The 23,086-nt window shown below is 36.1% G+C and overlaps 2 protein-coding genes across 2 annotated transcripts in view; one reads left to right on the top strand and one right to left on the bottom strand.

Moving 5' to 3' along the window:
• Positions 1-10,418: 10,418 nt before the first annotated feature.
• mRRF2 (mitochondrial ribosome recycling factor 2) lies at positions 10,419-13,855 on the bottom strand. The gene has a single exon (XM_035374428.2). It carries the CDS (start codon positions 13,736-13,738, stop codon positions 11,546-11,548), a length of 2,193 nt encoding a protein of 730 aa, XP_035230319.1. The 5' UTR covers positions 13,739-13,855; the 3' UTR covers positions 10,419-11,545.
• A 716-nt stretch (positions 13,856-14,571) lies between these two features.
• LOC118202272 (RING finger and SPRY domain-containing protein 1-like) overlaps positions 14,572-23,086 on the top strand; it is a 94,338-nt gene continuing 85,823 nt past the window's right edge. The window contains exon 1 of the mRNA XM_085806824.1: positions 14,572-14,630. The gene's annotated coding sequence lies outside the window, so the exon portion shown is untranslated. The remainder of the gene's footprint in view (positions 14,631-23,086) is intronic.

Raw genomic sequence — 23,086 nt, forward strand, 5'->3', positions numbered from 1 at the left:
ACTAGAAATTTAAAAAAAAGAAATTTGTTTTTACAATAGCAGCTCCAAGGACACGCAATTTTTTCATCTGTACTGCATCTAAACAGGAGCTTTTATTCAAATCTGGTTCCTTCCAGAGATCTGGAAGGAAAACTAGTTTAATGAAATGTTACACAATGAAATGGCAAGTAACATGCATATTTATATTTCTCTTAACATTCTTATTTCATTCATGACTATTTTAATTATCTCTCCCCGTGCTCTCTGACATGTGTTGTAAAAGAACACCAAACACGAATGTGTTTATGTATACGTGTTCAACACTTCCTCCTACAATCAAAACACTAACGTGATAAACATACATACCAAGACCATTCAACATACCAAGACCTCGTATCACACCCTAACTTCAACTCTAAACCCTGAGGTACTATTCTGAAAGTGGCTAACTCTGAAGTGTAGCGTCAGAGAGCCTAACTACATTCATTCAACCTTTAACACATATTCACCATGATTTGGTCTTTTTACAGTCACACGAATAAAAAAAAAAATTTAACATTACTTTCACTTTTACCATATCACGGTATTTCTTAACATTTAAAATAACAGTTCACATTGTATATAAGAACATATTAACATGCCGTTAATTTTACGCATTTAAAAACATAGATTAGTAGTACATTGTTAACTTCTATTCTTTTCCAAGCAAGTGCCAATTCTTCTACATTGAAATACTACATTTCAAAAAGTCTTTCAGACTAAAACTTCTTTCTTGCCAGAATGTTTTAAATAAAATTTATACAATAACTTTTACAATATTTAAGTATTTACACATCGCTATTATACATCAACTTTAGTTTTACGCGCGAGTAATTGAAAAACATAATGCCAAAATCGGTAACAACTCATTTCTCGCCTTTTTGGCGATAAAGGTAAACCTCGCATGAGGTAAAACTTCTTGAAATCTGCCACTTGCAGTAAGAATGAAAGATTAACTTAAGTTTGCAAAGTAACATAAAATTTTACTTATCTTTGTGATATTCGGACATTCTTTTCTGAGCCCAGTCCTGGAAGGTAGTGCAGATTCTCGTTTGATTTATCCTCCTTCTTGTGCGGGCTCGCCCTTCAGTGCCTTCCTCTAGAAGCTTTCTTTTTTCTCCAGTTCGGTCACCCTTGAATACCTTCTTTTTCGCCTCTGCCTGTGGTCTTGGCCGTTTGATGGCAGCTGGTCTTGGCGGAACCGGGAGACTTCTTTCGCGTTCCTGCTTGGACCTCGTTGCTGGCCGTTCAAATTTTCCATGTAACTTTTCCTCCGCCGCTGGTGGCCCTTCCGCAGTTCGGCGACATTTGCTGCGGAGAGTCCTGTCGAATGAGTAGATCTTCCGTTTTAGAGCCGGGTTATAGTTGCCGTCATTTCTCCTGGCTCTCTTTGCATACGTCGTCCTTCTCCCTTCTTCATTCTGGGGGTGTTCGTGAGCTCTCTTTTCTGGACGGTGGAACGGCTTCTTTTTCTTGTTACCTTCAATTTTCCCGCGGGGAAACTTTCTTTTCACTTGCTCCTGCCTCTTAATGGCTTGCCCTTGTACTTGTCGTTGTTCCACCTCTGGAGCTTGTGCCTGCTGTGTCTCCGGTGCCGGATCCTGCAAAAGATCTGTAAATATTTGCATTTTATTACGATCATAGTAGGGTTTGATTTGATCAATGTTTGCGGAGCAGGTTTCACCATTCCTGGCTTTTAACACTACTACAGCGTGAGTTATTTTTTCTATGACATATGGTCCTTCAAATCGTGGAAAAAATTTGGCAGTTTTATCTTCTGGTGCTGAAGAAAGTGAATGCTTAATTTTTAATACTTCATCCCCTACTTTATAAGTTACTCCCCGTCGTTTCAAGTCATAATACAGCTTTTGTTTTCTCTGTGCTAATTCAGTATTCTTTTTTGCTTCTTTAATTAGTTTTTCTATATCACCCATTTTAAATTCTGGGGCTTTTTGTTGCACATAAAATAATTTATCTAACGGCGTTATAATCTTTCTGCCTAAAAATAACTCAGCAGGAGTTTTGCCCGTTGTATCATGTTTTGCGGTCCTAAGGGCGAAAGCAAATTCATTGACATAGTTATCCCAGCTTTTATGAAAATTGTTAACATAACTACGGATAATTTTCACTATATTTCTATTGACCCGTTCCGCTATATTTGATTGCGGCCGATACGGGAACATTTTTAAATGACGTATGCCCAGTTTTTGGCACATGTCTTCAAATACATTACTTACAAATTGAGGACCATTATCCAATATAACTTTTAGGGGCGCCCCGTATTTTAAAATATATTTATTTAAAATAGAATCAGTAACTAATTTCGCGGAGGCTCGTTTTAAGGGAACAATTTCGGTCCACTTACTAAAATGATCAACCATAACAAGGAGATAGCGACTTTTATTTAACTGACTTTTTGGGAAAGGGCCCAATAAATCGATGCCAATTATTTCATTTGGAAATTCGGATTTAATACTATTTAGAAACCCGGCCGGGCGGAAATTAATATAATTAACTGCTTGACATGTTGGGCAGGACTGGACATACGCCCTTGTTAACTTTTGCAGTTCAGGAAAATAGACTGCCTCGCGTACGCGTTGGATAGTTTTTCGAATACCAGCATGAGAAGCTAAAGGGCTGTCATGGAGCTCCTGCAGGATATTTAATCTAAGACTAGCTGGGATAACAGGTCGAAATTCGTTGTTGGAATTCGTAGTTTTTGTATAAAATAATAGACCATCTATCAGTTCGTAATGGGCCGCCATATTTCTTATCGCCACAATATCTTGGTGGCTAAAATTTTCAGGATCCTTTAAATACTCATAAATGCTTCCAAACTCAGGATCCTTAGCCAGTTCGGTTATTACAGTTTCTCGGGAATTTATTGTACATGCTGTGAGCATTGCCACCTATACAGTATTACCTTCTTCATCTATTTTAATTCTGGATAGGGCATCTGCTACGATATTTTCCTTTCCGGGGGTATGCTTGATTACCAGATTATATTCTTGTAGCTTGAGTGCCCATCTTATTAACCTTGGGGATAAGTTTTTCCCTGAGTACAATCTAGTTACCGCCGCATGATCAGAGTACACTGTTATTGGCGCCTTTCCAAAATAGACTCGGAACTTTTGCACTGCTAACAGAACTGCAAGTGCCTCTCTCTCGGTCGCGGAATAGTTTCTTTGTGTTTGATTTAAAGTTCGGCTAAAAAATGCCACGGGCTGCTGATTTTGCGAAAGTACCGCTCCTACCGCATAATCCGAAGCATCCGCTGAAATTTCTAAATTCTCATCCTTTTCAGGAAATTTCAACACAGGGGCTTGCGTTAATGCTTGTTTTAATTTTTCGAAAGCACTATTGGCTTCGGCCGTCCACGAGAATCTTGCCTTTTTCCTTTTTAATTTTAACAATGGTTCAGCAATAGCTGCAAAATCTTTTACAAAGGACCTATAATATGAACAAAGTCCTAGAAAAGAAGAGAGCTTCTTCGCCGTGTTTGGAGTCGGATACTTTTGTACAGCGATTATTTTTGATTCGTCTGTCTCGATTCCTTTCTGAGATATTTTGTAACCTAAATATTTTAATTCAGGGGCTGCAAATTTGCACTTTTCGACATTAACTTTTAGACCGGCCTCATTTAATAAAGAAAACACCTGTCTTAAATCCTGTACATGTTGGTCGAGATTATCACTAGTAATAATGATATCGTCTAAATAGATAAATGTGGACTTTCCAAGAACAGGCCTTAACACAATGTCCATGCATCGCTGAAATGTTGGCGGTGTCCCTGAAAGGCCAAACGGCATACGCAGAAATGCATAAGTGCCAGACTTGGTTATAAAAGCAGTCTTAGGCACGTCCTCAGGCCTAACCCCTATTTGAAAATAACCAGTCATTAAGTCTAAAGTCGTCATATATTTGGTGGATGTTATGTTCCTTAGAATTTCTTCAATAATAGGTAACGGATATACCGGATATTTAGTTATGGAGTTTAATTTACGGTAGTCAATTGCGAATCTCCACCTTTTTGGATGTGTCAAAGGATAGTCATTATTTTTCTTTTCCGTGCTTTCCTTCTTTTTCCACTGGCCTTGAGACTTTTTTCCTGGATTGCTATTGAACTGTCGACGTTCGCCGGCTGTTTTTGAATGCTCGGGTTTCCTTGCCCACTGATTCACTTTGCTTCCGTAGCCGTGTGCTTGAGTTTGCTGTAGTCTTGGCGCACCAAATTGGTTTCGCTGTTGATATTGGCGTCTTCTTTCAATGTCCGCCGTTCTTCTACTTTCAAACTGGATTGCTAGCTCGAATAACTTTTCCAGTGTAGTCGGATTTCTTAATTCAATAAAGTCTTGCACTTGGGGCAGTAACCTCGGCAAAATCACTTGAAATATCTCAGGATCCGGACGGTTTCCATACAAGAGTTTGAAGACGTGAATTTTTCTTAAAATAAAGCTTGAAAGATTTTCGATTCTTTGCTGATATATACTGAAAAGTTCCGTTTCTAATTTCGCACGATCCCTTACAACAGGGAAGGCTTTTAGTAGGGCAGTCTTGAAATTTTCGTAAGTATAGGTGGGACTTCCTGCTTGACCCAAGAGACTTCTGCCTATACATTTGAACCAATTAAGCGCTTGGCCCCTCAAAGCGCTGGTAGCTAAGGTAACTTTTTGAAATTCGTGCACGGGGTAGAGCATGAAGTGGTCATCCAATTTTTCCAAAAAACTGGTTACCGGTGAGTTTCCATTAAATGTTGCTTCTGGTTTCATCGAAGCGCGCATGGTCTGGACGATGTAACCAAATCCTTCCAGGGCGGCAGCTGGCATTTCTGGATTCTGAGCCGCTTCTGCAGGCAGCACAGGTTCTTCTTGAAACTCGGCCATGGTTATTCTTCTTCGTTGGGCGCCACTATCAGGTTCAATGTTCCGTCTTACTTTCTTCGGGAACATGCAAGGACCTGACTCGGAACAGAGAGCTTACTAAAGCTATGTTCAATAACTGTGGGAAGTAGACAGGATACACAAGAAGGGTATACAAAACCCTTTATTTTTCTCTCTTTACAATAATTTCCGTACTTCGGAATACAAAGACCCACTACTTGTGGTCTAAACGTAAGAATATAAAAATATAACTAAACGCTAACTTAACTTCGAAATAATAAACGTGGAAGATTGGCCTTATATTAACAGGAAGCCGTATGTAGTACAGAGAACTGTTAACACTACAATACGTTTAAAATTATCAAGAGGATTAAACCTCTGGCCTGGAAGGCAACCAGCAACTGAGTAAAACTTCTAAGGTAAGCGGCCTGCTTCGACTAATTCCTTCCTCTCTCTCGCTTGGCAAAAAGCCACAACTTAAGTACTTGGCGTTCGCCAGACAAATTTTGCATAAATAAGTTAACGCTTTTAATTCTGGCCGGAAGTAGAAAAAAAGAAGTGATAGTAAAGATTTAAAATAAAATAAACGTTAGTAAAGTTTAAGATCCTTACAACATGATTTTCTTAAAAATATGTATGGTCAATTTTTCCGTTTTCTTTTAATTTTTCTCGGTCCATACTGGTCTTCTCTGATGTTTTTTATAAATTAGTATAATTATAACACTGGTGGCCAATATTCGTCATAAAGACAAAACTCCATCTTTATTTGCTATTCCTAACCTCCACTTCCGCAAAATTATTTATCAATACCTGGACATCTATTTTCTCAGACATCTTAGCTTCAACACTCTACAGAGATAGGTTTGACAACCGATCTTGTGTCATAGTGTTTCTCAAATATATTTTTATTAGTTACAGTTTTGAAAATAATCTCTCACTCGTAACTGTGGTTACAAGTAATGATAAACACAATACATATAAATTGCACACTTTTGAATAACTGCTTGCCGTGTCATAATATTTTACCACTGCTAATTTAACTAAATCCTTAATGGATTTCTGATCTGAAAGTATTTATAAATCACAGCAGCTTACTTCCAGTGCATTAGTAGTGTCCTTTATATGCTTTCTGTATTTTTGAAATATTATTAATAATTTCCACATTTGTTAATGATGACAGAATTTTAGGTCCAAAAAAGGAAAATGTTATTGCGATTTTTATCATTTCAATCATTCTATATGTTAACTGAGTATTTAAAATAGAGACCGCAGCATAAAAAAACAGTTACTTTAAAAGATATTTCGGAATTTTCAAACCTGTTATCCTCACATTTAAAAAAAAAAAAAAAAAAAAAAATGACTTAATTTTTTTTTTTCATTTTAAAATTTAATTCCTATGCTCCATTTATTTGCAACAAACTCAGCTTCTTTCAGAATATATTCAAACTTGTTTCTCATATTTCGCATACTGATAGAAACAGCTTTTAAATATTTATAAGATTGATTTTCTTTGTAATACTTGAGACGCTGCATCAGTAAAAGATACAGGGGTTGGACAAAAATATGGAAACACCTTTAAAAAAACATGTTTCTTTGCTTAATATGGTGTAGGAAACCCGTTGGCATCCAAAACAGCTTGTAGTATTCTCGGAATGGATAAATACAGTTCCTGTATGTTTGCCAAGGGAATATTATACCATTCTTCCTGCAAAACGGTGGCAAGTTCAGATAAACGATGTTGGCGGTGGATAACGAGAACGCACTTTCCGTTCCAATGTAGACCAAAAAGGTTCGATAATATTCAGGTCTGGTGACTGTGGTGGCCAGGGGAGATGGGACAACTCATCCTCGTGCTCAGAAAACCAGTCCTGGACAATGTGAGCTGTGTGAACAGGGGCTTTGTCGTCTTGGAAGACACCATCACCATCGGGGAACAAAGTTTGTACCATGGGATGAACTTGATCGGCCAAAATGTTCACATAAGTCTTGGCAGTCATGTGCCCTGACACAGTTATCATGGGGCTAGCAGAGAACCACGATATGGCTGCCCAAACCATAGCAGAACCCCCGCCATGTTTCACTCTTGGCAACAAGCAGTCTGTATTATAAGCTTGAGATGACGTTCTCCAGACGTAAACTCGGTCAGAAGTGGGAAACAATGTGAAAGAAGACTCGTCAGACCATATTACTCGCTTCCACTGCTCTATAGTCCAGGCTTTATGACTTAAACACTACCTTTTCCTGTTACGGGCATTAGCATCACTGATGAGTGGCTTCTCAATTGCAGCACGACCAGCAATTCTCTGTTTATGAAGCTCCCTTCTAATTGTTTTGGTACTCACAGGGTTCGGTAACACAACATTCATTTCAGCAGTAACTTTTGCAGCTGTGGTCTTCTTATTTTTCGTAACAATTGCCCTTAATGATCGTCTGTCACGATCACTCAGGACACACCTTCGTCCGCGCTGTGATTTAGCAGATGATGTTTTTCCGCTTTTCAAATATGCGGAATAAATCTTCGATACAGTACCTCTTGAAACACTAAACACCTCGGCTACCTTGCTTATGGAAGCACCTACCATACGTGCTCCAACAATTTGCCCACGTTCGAAGTCTGTTAACTCTGACATAATGCAATGACAACCTCACATAACAGTACTCCGACAAACAACTGAACTGTTTAGCACATTTACGAAGTTGTATAGGTGGCGTCAGTAGTCAAAAACGCCAGCGCCACCTACATATTTTATTAAAATCAATCTCTCTTTTCAAACGTGCATTTCACAAGGTGTTTCCATATTTTTGTTCATCCACTGTAAAACTGTTAAGAATAAAAATTTAAAAGCCTCCATTTTTTTAACCCATTTACAATGGCTTTTCTTCGTGCTTTCTTTGACTTTAATATAACTTAATTTATTGTTTTTAAGATGTCAAAGTATCTTAGTTTAATTGCTAACAAACATGATAATCGTCCAGCCCACCTTGTAAGATTTAGAATTTTGAGAGTAGTATCAGAGTCTCCCGAAGAAAGTAAACTCCGTCTTTTTAAACTTTCTCCGGAATGCACGTAAATATTTTGAAGAATTTTGAAATATTTACGTAGCTCTCTTACACCTTGAACTGCATCTTGCATATGCCCATCTAAAGAAATTTAGAACTTGTTCTCACAACAGACTAGCAACATCCTGGCCTCAGGTATTACTAATATCTTGAAAGCTGCCCTCTAGAGAGGAATCAAAACGAAAGCATGCAGCCTTTTTGTTTTCCTTCAGGTGAAATTTGGGTGTCTGTATTTCTGTATATAGCTGTTTCATCTGCTTCCAAGGTCCCCCTATTTGTGTCATATATTAGGGAGGGCCTTAAAAACTGAAAAGAAGAAGGATTCTATTATGTATGTGTTGATAGATAACAGAATCCATGTTTTAAGTATGTAAATGTAGTTTAGTAAGACACGCAAGGGCCCCCTAAACCTTCGGGCTCCTATGAGATGGCATTCCTTGCATACCCTTATTTACGCTATTGTTCCTAATCCTTATGATGTGCCCTACCTCCCCCAGAAAGTTTGTCGCAACATTTATGGGACACTCTGTATATATACACACACATACAATTGAACTTGCATATATACATGCAAACACGAAGATATACATACATTTCTGAATCTGGTCCTGATAATAGAACAGTACACTTTTGCGCTTCAGCTTAGTTTTAAATGCCCTAATTTTCATTTTTTGATTCCAGATTTATATTAAATATACTATATGTACACACATTGTGCGTGTGTATGTAGCCAAAAATTAAATAATTTATTATTTATTTATTTTAAACAATTTTCATACATTTCAATTAAATTACATATTTACATTTTAAATGTGAACAGTGTATTGTACTTGCTCAGTAATATCAGAAAAATCTGGTTTGATGCCCCCTGTCAATGAAACTTGAAGATCTGGTTCTGGATCTAATTTATTCCTCTGTTTGGTTTAAATTGTTGTTATTGCAAGAAATGCTACCTCACACAGGTATAAAGAACCAAATCATAAAATTCCATTTGGTTAGATCTGCACTCATGTAATGCACAATGATACATTTGCAAGTGATTGTGAACTTACTTCTTTACTCACTTACTTACTTTGGTATCACTTTGCATAACCTCTGGGGTATGCATACTCCACTTGGAAGACCACTGATCAAGACCTAAGGACAAGTGCAATCTTTGTCTCTTGACCATGAATAAATTTATGGATTTGATCTGATGTTAATGTCTCATGAGTGAGATAATCATAGCGTAATATATACATTGGACAAGCATAAATGGAAATGATTAGATTTTATATCACTGAAGGAAGTGTAAAGTATTCTTATACCTTGAAGATTATCAGGAAATGTAATAAAACATTGTTAAATTTCACACACACATACACACACACACACACACAAAAAAAAAAAAAAAAAAAAAAAAAAAAAAAAAAAAAACCACTGAAAATATGAAAATTGTTACTGAATGTTTTACTGCAAAAAAATAATTTTATTCCTGCTATTTGTAAGCTATAGGTGGGGGGGGGGAAGAAAAAAGAAAGTATTAAAATAAAAATGAAACTATTCATAGCTTTTTAAGAAAAGATATTATAAGTTTTGATAAAAAAACAGTATAATAGTATATATGCTCAGCCTCTTACTACTGAACTTCATGAAACCAACACTTTTGTCCACTATTAGGGAGTAGCCATTAAATAGGATAGTACTAGAGGTCTTGTACTGAGAAACTGCCTGCTAATGGAGCTTTACCTGTAATAACATTGAAAAAAGAAAAAAGAAAAAAAAAAAAAAAAAAAGTGCCATAAAATATAGCTTACATGATCAATTCTTTTAGTTTTTATGTACTAAGTAATTTCACAGAAATGTCAGATGAAAACTAGACTTAAGAAACAATTTTTTAATTCTTCTCCCCCTCCCTGTATTATGAATCAGTTTTTCCTTAAAAAGTATCCCAACAAAGACCTACTAAGTAAAAACTAGTACAATACTGTATTGTGAATCAGTTTTTCCTTAAAAAATCTCCCAACAAAGACCTATCAAGGAAAAACTAGTACAAATAAAAGCTATTCCTGTAATGATTAACAACTATCACATTCTTTATAATATTTAATTCATATTAACTACTTATTTTTAAGAATTAAATTAAAAAATGTAATATGTTTTCTTCAGAACTTAGTTTGGTACAATGTTTCTGTACTGCAGTGACACTTATTGAACACATATGATGAGGGTATCGTTCAAAGCTAATTATTTTAAATACTGCAAGAAAACTGAAACCAGACTGAAGTGAAATGCAAGCTATATTTGATATACATTCATTTCAATAATTAAAATTCTACTGTGACAAATGTATTCCTCTTTTGTGGAATATAGAAGAATCAACGTTTCTAACCCTTTTAATCAGCAATTACTAATATCCATAAACTATTAATGAAAATTAGTCGGAGGGAGGAAAGAATTATAAATTTAAGTAGTCACATATTTATAAATAAAAAAATTATTGTTTAATCACTATATTCAGAATACAAGACTGAAATACATTTTAAAGAATACAGCACAGTACTAAAAAATACTAAAAAAATGTTCCATTATAAAATTACAGTGCAATTTCGGCCCACCAGAGGCCGAGCCGTAAAGTCGCTGAACACTGGCAGTTTGGTTCGAGGTTCGAATTCCGCGAACGGGCTGGCTGCATGGGTGTTTTCCCCATGAGTAAAGTGTATACGAGCCAGTTTCCCTTAGAAAGTCCTCCACGCAGGCTTCCCTCCCCTTAGGCAGATAGCCCTAGTGTGCTTTGCCATAATTAAATACACCAGTGCAATTTCAGTAGCCTAATAATAATAATTTTTTTAAATAAAAAAATAAATTTTTAAAATAAATTATTTTTTTTAAATAACTGATTCAAAATGTACTTAATAGAATTTGTTTACACATGACAGTAAAAAGCAAAATGAAGCTATAAAGGTACAATAAGTCTTAAAGGTATCTAATATTTATTATGTTATAGCTAGAGATTACTTTAAATATTATACAATCGTACACAATATTACACAAACTACGGAGATGCAATGTAATCTGTTTTCAATTCTATAACTGATTTTTTTTTTTATATTATATTACCAATGATGCAAAAAGTGGACCTTTATTAGCCACAGCTTATAACTTTGTGATAGAAAATGCCATTATCAGTCATTATGATAATTCAAAGACTGGTAGCTATTTAACATCAATTCTGGCTATAGGCATAGGCAATATTGGCAGCCACTTCAACAATTTTCAGAGGACCCAGTTAAATTTTTCTCACAAGCATCAACTAAAGTATATGTCACTTATTTTAACATATTACTAATATGTTAAATTTATGCAGGGTGCTGAAAATACAGTCAATCTTGTCCAAGATTTCAGTGAATTGAATTACAAATGAAAATTGAAATATATTAATTTTAAGAAAGTCATTGGCTTATATATACATATTAATATCCTCACCTATTAAAAATTTAAAAAAAGCAAATTTGTATAAAGCATGCATAAATTATACCAAGGAAGATTTGCTAAAATATGTTGCTGTATAAAATCATGGAAATATTTAATAGCAGATTTATATTAGCTTAAAAACCAGTAATATTTCCAATAGCCCTTGCTTGTTCATTTACATCCATCTTCTGATAGCTATCAAATTCCATTGTGAATGAACACATGCCTGAGGTCAGAGCTCTGAGGTGTGTAGAATAGCCTCGAAGTTCTGATAAAGGAGTTCGAGACTGAATAATTTCCACATCGTGACGTAGTTCCATATTTAGTATTTGACTTCGTTTCTGAGACAAGTCATTTAAAACTCTACCAGCAAAACCTTTACTTATTACTATCGATAAATTCATGACAGGTTCTAAAAGTATCCCGTTTGATTTCCTTAATGCAGCAGAAATACACTGAGAAGTTGCTCCAGATAACATTGTCATAGAAGTACCTTTGCTTACTTCTAACCATAAAAGATCTACACCAACATAAAGGACAGGAAAATTTAAAATAGGCCCATTGCTGAGAGCATTTCTCATACCAGCATTCACTGCTTTTAAGAAATCTGATCTAATTTTACCTAAATTATTATCTTTTGTTACTATCACTTTAATTTCTTTTAGCGATTCTTTTTGAGAAGGATATATCCTTAAAACGATTTTTGCAAATTGCTTATTTCCGCTGACCGTTTTGTCCAAAACATGCATATGCTCTACACCTTTTTCAATGGATTCTCTATAAGCAACTTGCAATGGCCCCAAGTAGGCATCAATATCATATTCTGTTCGAATTCTTTCTTTTATAATGTCAATGTGCAGTTCACCCATTCCCATTAATATTGTCTGCCCAATGGTTTCATCTACTTCAACACGAAATGTAGGATCTTCTCGCTGTAAACAATGCAATGCAAAATCTAACTGTTTCTGCATTCCAACTGATGGTGGCTCAATAGTACAAAAAAATACAGGATCTGGAATTTGAATGCAGGGCATTCCTGATCCAGTTGCAGCTGCAGCAGAAGGTGAAGAGAATAATAAATCACCAGTAATTGTCTCTTTCAAACCTGTTACTACAGCTATATTACCGGCAGATAATGAAGGCACTTCTTGAAAGTCATTGGCTAAAGCCACCATTAATTTACCAATCTTTTCTGCACTTTGACGAGTTTTGTTATAAATACGTTGACCAGCTTTGAGTGAATTTGAATATATTCTTAAAAATGTTAAAGGTTCTTTATTTTTATTATGAATGATTTTGAATACAATTCCAGAAAAATCATCATCATTTTTCAAAAAACTACACTTTCTTTCTAGAGGATTAGGAAGATAATTAACAATAGCATCCATCAACAACTGAACAGCTATATTTTTATATGAACTACCACATAACACAGGCACAGCAGCTTTGTTTAAAGTAATGCGGCGTATGGCAGCGTATAGTTCTGGAACAGACAAAGCCTGAGCTCCTTCAGTTATATATTTTTCTCCAGTTACCTCATCCAAATCAGCAATGTTTTCGATTAGCATTTCCCTTTTCTGAAACATTGATGAGTATAAATCTTGCTCACTTTCAAGATTCAATTTTTCAATAACAAAAGTACGACCATCACTTTTAGTATTCATATTGTTCCACAAGAATTTTTGTTCTGAAATAAGGTCAACTACACCTTTAAATTTCTTTCCCAATCCCACCGGTAAATGCAGTAGCAGTGGTTTCACTTTAAGTTTTTTCTCTAATGACATCAAGCACAAATCAATATCAGAAGTCGGTTTATCCATCTTGTTCAAATAAACAATACATGGTACTTCGTATCTTTGGGCTTGATCCCAAACTTTCACAGTTTGAACTTCAACTCCTGCTGATGAATCTAAAATAACAATTGCCCCATCTAATACACTAAGAGAACGCTCGACTTCAAATGTAAAGTCCACATGACCAGGTGTATCAATTAAATTTATTCTATGCTTATTCCATTTAAATGTAATTGATGCGGAAGTAATTGTAATACCCCTCTCTCGTTCTTGAACCATATAATCCATTACCGTATCACCTTCGTGGACTTCACCCATATATTGTGTAAAACCGGAATAATACAACATTCTTTCTGTAGTAGTTGTTTTTCCAGCATCAATATGGGCAATAATACCTATGTTACGTATTTTATTAACGTCACTGATGTTAGCTATTTTTGTCATAAAACGCAATTGGTTAAATTCATATTTGTTGTAAAAGACAACAAAATATGGGTTAGAAAGTTTCTTAATTAGTTGCATAAAACGGAACATTGATAATTATAAATATCAGTCTTGTCGCTTTAGTATAACATAAACAATACCTTCTTTACACATGTTAACATCGTGCACAGAGAGTCGAGCTAGACATTTGTTTACCCTCGTGATTTCCGTTTCCGTTACCTGATTTTTTTTAAACGAGTATTATTTCACTACAGTTCGGAACACGGAGCTGTAAAATATGACTCAGTTATTTTGATATCCATACTTGATTTTTCGTCCAAATTCTCATTATAATGCAATATTGAAGATACCACAAAATAACAAGCAAATACAACTTGTTTAATCACAGCCTATAAAATCATCTTCAGCTATTATTTTCTTATTTCACTTATTTTTATGACTGCCATGGTATTTTTTTTTCCCAATGGCAGATTGTGAACAATTACAAATGTAACCCAGTCCATTTATGTATACAAGGCCGGACGTGGTGGTATCTTTATTATGGAGGCACCTAATGGGTGGGTCACCATCGCCTTTCCTATGAAGGGAAGGACAGTTACAACCATGCCTTCTCCGGGATTCGAACCCAGGCCCTTCGGCAGGGCAGTCAGCATTCCTGACCATCATACCGACTGGGCGGTGACTGCCATGATATAACGCAGGATAACTATATTAAAAACTTACTTTAACTTAAATAATCCATTCGATGTTACAAAGAATATAAATTCGGAACAAACTTCATTACAAAATCTATAATAGTTCATTAGAAGCATGTAATGACGTAAACTAGGATAATTATTCCAAATTTAACTTTCAAATATTTGCACATTTTTTAATACCCATTTTCTTTCACTATATAAGTGATGGCAACATAAAATTTCCGTAAGGTATGTGTGTTTGCTGTATGGTTGCATGTGAAAGTTCCTGATTTTGAAACGTAAAAGTATGTATTTGAAAGTTTAGATGTAAATTTGCCTATAATAATTGATAATTTTATCATAGAGAACTAAATCATGGACTTTCGCTTGTAACTGTTTTTCTTTCTCAGAGTTAAAAAAGTGGATTTTAAGCTCTTTAATCCTTAATTTGATATTAGATCACCTTTCAAAAATGAATTGTCTGAAATAGATTTCTGATTTTTAATTTTATGTGCATGGGAATTTGTGAAATATTTTCAGTTTAATAATCTAAATGAAAGTTTTATTACCAGTATGATTCGTTAAGTTTAAATTTAAAAATCGAACTGTCAGGGAAATCTTCATTCGTTGCTTTTTAGAATTGAGCTATATTTATATCGCATTTATTTGAATGTGTATTATGATAATTTCAACTCTAAGACTTTTCTGATCATTAGCTGTGGAGTAATTTTGCGTGTGTTATTTAAAATAAAATAAGATTTTTTTCGATATATATTTGAGTGTAATCATTGAGGACCTTTAAATTATCAGTCCATGCATATGTTGTTTATTATAACTCGGAATATTACACCAGAAAGTTATAGAGCAACGGATCTTAGTTTGTGTTGCAAAAACAGATATTCGGTTAATATCTTTCTTTTGAGGGGGGGGGTGAGATTAAGTTGGGTATTTTGCTTTTATTGTAAGCTGCTGTGATATTAAGTACGTTTTAGTGAATTCGAAAATTGAGCCCAAATTTAGCTGTGATATTAAATGTAAGATATTTGAGGTATTGGAAATTCAGCTGTGATATTAAGTGCATTTTAGTGAATTTGGAAATTTAGTGAATTCAGAGTTCTGAACAGCGATGACAGTACAGATATGACAAATTGCTAATTTTACAGCTGAACAAAACTCATCTTCATTTTTATTAATTTTATTAAAGACCTTGTGAGAAAACTGTTTAATAAAGACCTTCATGAGGAAATTGGCTTGCACTAGGCAAGTCCTAGATTTGCATGACAGCTTCACACTTTTTCAACAATCTTTTTTTTTTTTTTCTTTTTGCTTCTCTGTGGGTCTAACAATTTTTGTCATTACTTGGCTCTTCTTATTAACTTACCTAAAATTAATTATTAATGAATTTACAAAACATTTACATGAAAATCCAGAGTTATAATGTGGGTTGTTTACTGAATAATAGCAACAGGCCATGGGTAGTCATAGCCTTGCCCTTGAAAGAGGTGAACAAGTGTTGGTATGCAGTCAAGACTTATCTAACTCAAGTTATATTCCAAGCAAATGTCAGAAACCAAACACAAATTTCCACATCCAAATGGGATGTATACCAAATTAGATGTGTTTCAGCTATATATATAGCATTGCCTATACTTTTATTTGATATATGTATTTATATTATATATATATTTACATATACATTCTTTTGCAAAAAAACGAAGCACCATGAAGGAAGTGGTTGTTTTTGATGAAATTGAATATGTGTGTACCTCAAACACAGATAATAAAATGATTGAAAAATTAAGGTCATAGTACCTGTTCACGGCTCACAATCACCCATTAAGTCTTCAAATTAGTAGTTCGTTAAAACGCCCCTGGCGCAATGCAAGCTTGAATTCGTCGAGGCAAGGAGTGTTAGAGGTTCCTAATGTTATCCTGCGACACATTCTGCCAGGCATTCATCAGTTGTCGCTCAGATCCGCACTATTTTGTGGTGCCTGAATCTGGCGGCCTACCATGCTCCAGACATGCTCGATTGGTGAAAGGTCTGGTGGCCAAGAAAGAGTATCAACCGTATGGAGACCGTCTAGAGGTATGCAAGCAGTATGTGGCCTGGCATTATCTTGTTAAAAATGTCCCCAGCATGACGTGCCATGAAGGGTAATGCAACCGGCCGCACGATGGTATCAGCATATCGTTGAGGTGTTAAAGGTGTACGGAGGATGACTAAAGATGACCTGCTGTCATAAAAAATAGTGCCCCACACCATCACACCAGGGGTTATGGATGTATGCCTTTGTAAAACAAAGGCTGATTGGGACCGCTGGCCCCAAGTCATGATGATCGGCAGCGACACCACTCTAGATGACTCTGCCAATGTTGTGGGGGTCAAAGGCAAACGTCTTAAAGCCCTCTGTGAGCGTAACCCTGCCTCAGACAGGGGCTGTGAGATCGTGGATGGTACCAAGGGAGATGTATACTTAGCTGTAGTGTGTTAAATAGTCGACAATGATACCATTGGGACGGTACGGGCCTGGCGCTGGCGAACAATCATCTTATCTTGCCTCGCATTTGTGCTCCTTGTCCTTCCAGAGCCTTCATTTTGTCGGCAATTTCCTTGTAGCAACCATTACTGCCAATAATTTTGCACAGCAGTGTCTGTACGCTGAAGGTGGCAACGTATTGCTCACTATGACCACCCAGTTTCACACAACCCTACAATGCGACCATGTTCAAAGTTGTTTAGTTGTCTGTACGGTCTTCGATATCATCGTAATGGCATCTTTAGTTGCTTCTTTACTGAATTACAATGGCAGCAACAAAAAAAAAGATAATTTTTCCACCTCTGTTACTGGTTTTAATCGCACTAGAAATGTGCGTTATGATCACAATTCCTGTTCATTTACCTTGAAACTTTGATCATTTGCATCTTCGATCAAGATGTTTTTGCATACGAAACTTCATTAAGATCGCAAAAGTCGTTCTTGGTGCTTCGATTTTTTTGCAAAAGAGTGTACACTCAAAAGCCAAAACATTATGACCAGCCCTACATTTTGCGATGAACGTGCCTAGATGACGCGGAAGTGATCAGGTGGAAGTGGTATTTAACTGTTGCTGGAGAGTCTGAAGAATCATTCTTTCACTTACTTCTGTGTGTGTTGGGAAAGGCTGCGGATCGAAGGGACTTTGATAGAGGGCAGATTGTAATGGCTCAAAGGCTCGGGACAAGTATTTCCGAAACTGCACGACTTGTGGGTTGTTTGCGATCTACAGTTATTAATACGTATGAAAAGTGGATGAATGACGGTAAAACCAGCAGTAGACGACATGATGTTGGACGTCCACGCAGTGGCTCAGCTGACAGCCGAATACAATGCAGGGCCAAGTAGAAAAGTATCGGAGCAGACTGATCAGCGGACACTGTTGAATATGGTGCTATGCAGCAAACGTCCCACTTGTATGCCTTTGTGACCAAGCCTCATCGCCAACTGCACCTGCGCTGGGCCCGGGAACATCGCGACTGGTCCATGGATCAGTGGGAGATAGTTGCCTGGTCAGATGAATCACGGTTTGTCATTTATCACGCCGATGTCCGCATCAGGATACGCCGTCTTCCAGGCGAACTGTTGCTAGGTCAATGCACAGTAGGTCATACACAGGCCGGTGTTGGCGGTATTATGGCCTGGGGGACATTCTCTTGGGCGTCTCTGGGACCTGTGGTTGTGGTAGAGCAGAAGATGAATGCTACAGGGTATCTGAACATCATTGCGGACGAGTTGCACCCTTACATGGCCTCTGTGTTTTTCTAGCTGGAAATGGAATGTTCCAACAGTACAAAGCCCCGTGTCACAAGGCTACAATTGTGTTGGAGTGGTTCCAGGAACATGATGCTAATTTCCAGTTAATGTCCTGGGCGCCTAACTCACCAGATCTCAATCCGATAGAACACATTTGGGATGTCATGGGACGACAGCTCAGATGTCAAAGACCACCAATTCGCAATATCTCGGATTTGCGTGACCGTTGCTACAACATCTGGTACAACCTGTCTCCGGCCATCTATCAAGAACTTGTGGCATCCATGCCAAGGCGGGTTGAAGCTGTGTTGCGCGCCAAAGGTGGCCAAACTCGTTATTGGCAGGTGGTCATAATGTTTTGGCTCTTGAGTGTATATCGTAGTGCATATTTTGTAGTTATCAAATTGACTTTGTTAAATCAAGCTGTCATTATAGGATACTCCCATTGAGCTTAAATAAGCAAATTTATATGTGGTTGTTATGAAAGTTTTCCACCAAAAAACAAAAAACGTTCTTGATAAAGTTTAAAAAAAAATAATGAAAGCAGTTCTTATAATGCGGGTAGTAATTACCACCCAAATCTAGGATTTTCTGCTAACGTTTTGGTAATTTTTCAATGCCTTCAGCCCGGAAACTTGGTGGCTGTGAGTCTAAAAACAGACCAACATCATTTTGGACGTCCTGTGCAGAATGAAAGATACCACCAGCAAGATGTTGCTGCAGGTGTAAAAAAAAAAAGATAGAAGTTCGAAGGAGCAATGGCAGGGCTATATGGTGGGTGTGGCAAAAGATCCCATTCGAATCCATACAGAGTTCATCTGGTAAATGCAGACACATAGTCTTGCATTTTCTTGACAGAACATTACCTTTTTGCATCGGAAGTCAGTTCAACATTTTTCTGTGATAGCAGTGTCAACACGGACTATCATCTCTCTGTACACCTTACTGTTGAGGGTTTTATATTTTTCCAGATACTCTTCGTGGATAATACCATGGCAATCCCACCAATTACAAAGCATGATCTTTTTGTTAGTCAAAGTGCATTTTGCAATGCTGCTTAGGGGCTCAACGTGCACAGACCAACCCCTTTTTTTTTCCTGTGTGGTTAGAGTAGACTAAAGGGTACCCCTTGTATTATTGCATAGTTGTTGTTTCATTTATCGCCAAGTTGTTTCATTTATGGTAACCTGAGTATTTAAATTAATGTAAATGTAAATCTTTTACCTAGAATTGGCTGCTCCTTTAAATGCAAATATATCGATGTGTACATGGACAAAGTCAAGGAAGTGCACAGTGCCAAGTTTGTGCAATTCTCTGATGTTTTTTTAAGTGAAAATAGGTCGACCTGTACATAGATAAAGGGATAGATTGCTCAATGCCTAGTTTGCACAATTCTGTGATTTTTTTTTTTTTTAAAGTGGAAATAGGTCAATGTGTACATGGATACTGAGTTTCTGCAATTCTTGACTTGTTATTTTGTCTTTGTGCTTTACACAAAGCCAAAGTAACAACTCAAAGAATTGCACATATCCATGTACCGTCAAAAATCGCCAATTTTTGCCAAGGGATACCCGTAAATATACTTTTACTGCCTGCGTTGTTGAATTAAATCCACTTTCCATCGCAAATGATGATCTAGTCCAGAATTTTGTCCTTCCATTGATATTTGAGCACATTTGTGCTGGACTCAAGCAGCAACCACCGATTGAACTTGTACGTCGAATTTATGTGATGCATAGCGTTACTAATGGACATGGTACCAATGTCTTAGAAAGCTTTTGAGTGGTTGCATACTGATCTTCCACAGGTTCACTCATTAACATCAGTAGGCTGGCCAGAGCACTCTGCTGCTTGTTCTGTCTTGAATGTTATAATCCTTGTTTTTGAAATTTCAGCAACAAACCTTGACAGTGTCATGTGATACAACATTAGTTCCTAAAGCAGCTGTACACAAGATTTGGTGACATTCTGTAGCTGACTTTTTGTAAGAGAACTGAAATTAAATGATGGTTCTAATCTGGTAGCATGGTATTTCCATTTCAGACACCTTCTACTTAATGATAATATTTTTTTACGAATTTCACAATACAGTCAAAAGTCGTTAATCCGGACTCGTCGGGACTTCGGCGATTCCGGATTATTGATTTTTCCGGATTATAGATCATCAGTTTAAATCTCGTAAGATGGCATGCAGAAATTCTAAAATTAAAAATATGAAACCGTAATTTATGAAATAAAGAACAATTATGATCTAAAGGGTATCAAAATTTACAAAAAAAAAAAAAAAAAAAAAAAAAAGCTTAATATTTATTTGTTTACTTTATTAAACATTTCTTTCAATGTAAGTTGTTTAAGTTATTTTATTTTATGTGATAATACTTTCTCTTTAATTCTATAAACAGACATAATTTCTTGTTCATTACAAAGTTCCTCTGTTCAAGTCCCGTAATTGCTGTGCCAAGAATACCGACTAACTTGTCAATCAAAATTTTTTCGTTTTCACTAACCTCTCTGTCACCTTCTTCATGCTTTATCCATTTTTTGCAGTCCACTTTTTGTTTGATGGACATCGAAACATACTTTCGTTTTGTAGATCCTTTGGGAGCTCCAGCATCAGAAGTTCTATTTGACATAATTGAAAGTTCAAGTTCACTTTTATAAAATTGCTCTTACAGTCTGCAAAAAATAATAAGCCACATCCAATTCAAAGATTAATGAACAATGCAATCATCAACATTAACTGAAATAGATAATTAGGTAATTTTAGCTTATACCGTCCATTGTACGTTAAACGCACACGCGAAAACGTATTCTGCGCTTGCGCACACGCATATGCGCAGTCGTAAAGGTCTTACGCGCACGCGCAGAAAGTTTTTAGCTTTGAGGTCCGGATTATAGATCATTCCGGATTATGGGTGTCTGAATTAACGACTTTTGACTGTACAGTGTTCTAAATCAAGTCTTTTTCTTTCAAATGCCAAAAATCATTTGTCAAAATATGATTAAACATGCCAACGCAAACTGCCTGCAGTGGCGGGAAACTTTGGTTAAAATCCGATATATATATATCTATGTATATGTGCGAGATAAAATTCAAGTTTTGATTAGAAGTGATTTTAGGGTACCCCTTGTATTATCGTGAAATTGTTGTTTCATTTATCGCCAAGTTGTCTCATTTATGACGCCTGAGTAGTTGAATGCTATGGAAACCCTATTATGATGTAATTGATTGCGGTGAATTTGAATCATGGGAAAAAATTTGAAAAGTGTGTGTCGGATTTTGGGTAAGGGCTTGTGTGTGATGGATTAGTACGTTCTTATTTTATGATTTACATAGTAAATTGGCTGAATGTGGTAAGATTAATTTGAAGTTTATGTAGGATTTGGAACAAAAGGGAAAGGCATTAATTGACTGTGTAAATGAAAGTTTACTTAGTAGCTATTATTAAATGTCCTGTTTGGAGGAAGGAAATGTGTATGGGTGAACATTGGATATTTTTGAATGGAAGATATTTTTTGCACTTATTTTTGTGAATTTATGTGGTGACACCAGTATACAGATTCTAGTTCAGATAATTTTAGGAAGTGTTTGGATGCTGTTAAGGAATTTTGTTTGACTGAAGACACGTAAATTCATAAATAAAGTAAGTGGATATTTCTTTCGTGTAGTGCTAAGATGATTTTCCTTTTTTATGTTTTTTCATTGTTTGATTAAAAGCGTAGTTTATTCAGATTATATATTTTTTTTGTTGGCTGCTCCTTTGACTTTGTAAGTGAATATAATTTGATGTGTACATGGACAAAGTCAAGGGAGTACGCAAAGCCTAGTTTGGGCAATTCCCTAATGTTTTTTTAAGTGAAAATAGGTCGATGTGTACATGGATAAAATCAAGAGAGTGTGCAATGCCATTTTTGTGCAATTCTGGGATGTTTTTTAAGTGAAAATAGGTTGATGTGTGCATGGATACCAAGTTTGTGCAATTTTTTGTCTTGGTATTTTGGCTTTGTGTAGCGGCGATTTTTGGCCCAAAAATCACTTAACGGATCTTTTTAGAAACCCTTGCATCAACCTCATAGGATTTTTAAGACATCTCTTTTTACCATATGATCTGAAGTTTTTTTTCCTTTTATCCTTTTTAAGAGTGGTGTTCAACAAAAAACTAACTTTCCTTCCATATGTCTTGTATTAGAGCAGTGATGTTCAAACTATGTGTCCCAGTTTTGGATTGCGTAAATTTATAGTGGTCTTGCAAGGTGCATAAAAATCCTAAAAAAAGCTGAATTGATGGCATATAACTTTTGGGTCAACACTCTGATTAGGATTTCAAAATTATATTTTGATGTCATTTGCATTTTTATGGGGTCGCTGTGCCATAAGGTTGGAATACTACTGTACTAGAGGAAGAATTGTCTTAAACTGCTGAATCTTCATAAGTTCTGGCTAACACTTGGAGCTCTGAATGTTCCTTATTGCTTCATACTTACAGTACTAGTCTGATTAGATTGGATCATGGCTCAGAAATTTTTGGAACAACAGGATCTACTGTTATATTGAAATTAGATCCTCCTCACCATCTTGCGTTATGAGTTTGCTTAGGAGCCTTCAAACCATGTCCTGTGTGGAGTTTATGGTTTATGTCTGCTGTTTTGAACCTTCACTTAAATTGAGACACAAACAGTTATTTCTTTAGTACTTTAATGTGGTGTTACAATCCAACCATTCACATCCCAAACAAATATCGAATGTGAAACTTTCTCTTTATGTACTGTTAAGTTGATTAAAAAATTTTTTTTCCCCATTCTTCTTATTTTTAATTTCTCAGTGTAAAAGAATCCTGTGGCAAGCATAAACCCCTAATTGAAATTTTATTAGCATTGATGGAACCATGTTTCTCTATAATTGATTTCTGCATTTACATTTTCTCTTGTTACCAACAATAAGAAACATTAGAAACTTTTTCTGGTAT

The sequence above is a fragment of the Stegodyphus dumicola genome, chromosome 12, assembly GCF_044657685.1.
Source record: "Stegodyphus dumicola isolate Sdum_Otavi_A_Nest chromosome 12, ASM4465768v1".
Lineage (NCBI taxonomy): Eukaryota > Metazoa > Arthropoda > Arachnida > Araneae > Eresidae > Stegodyphus > Stegodyphus dumicola.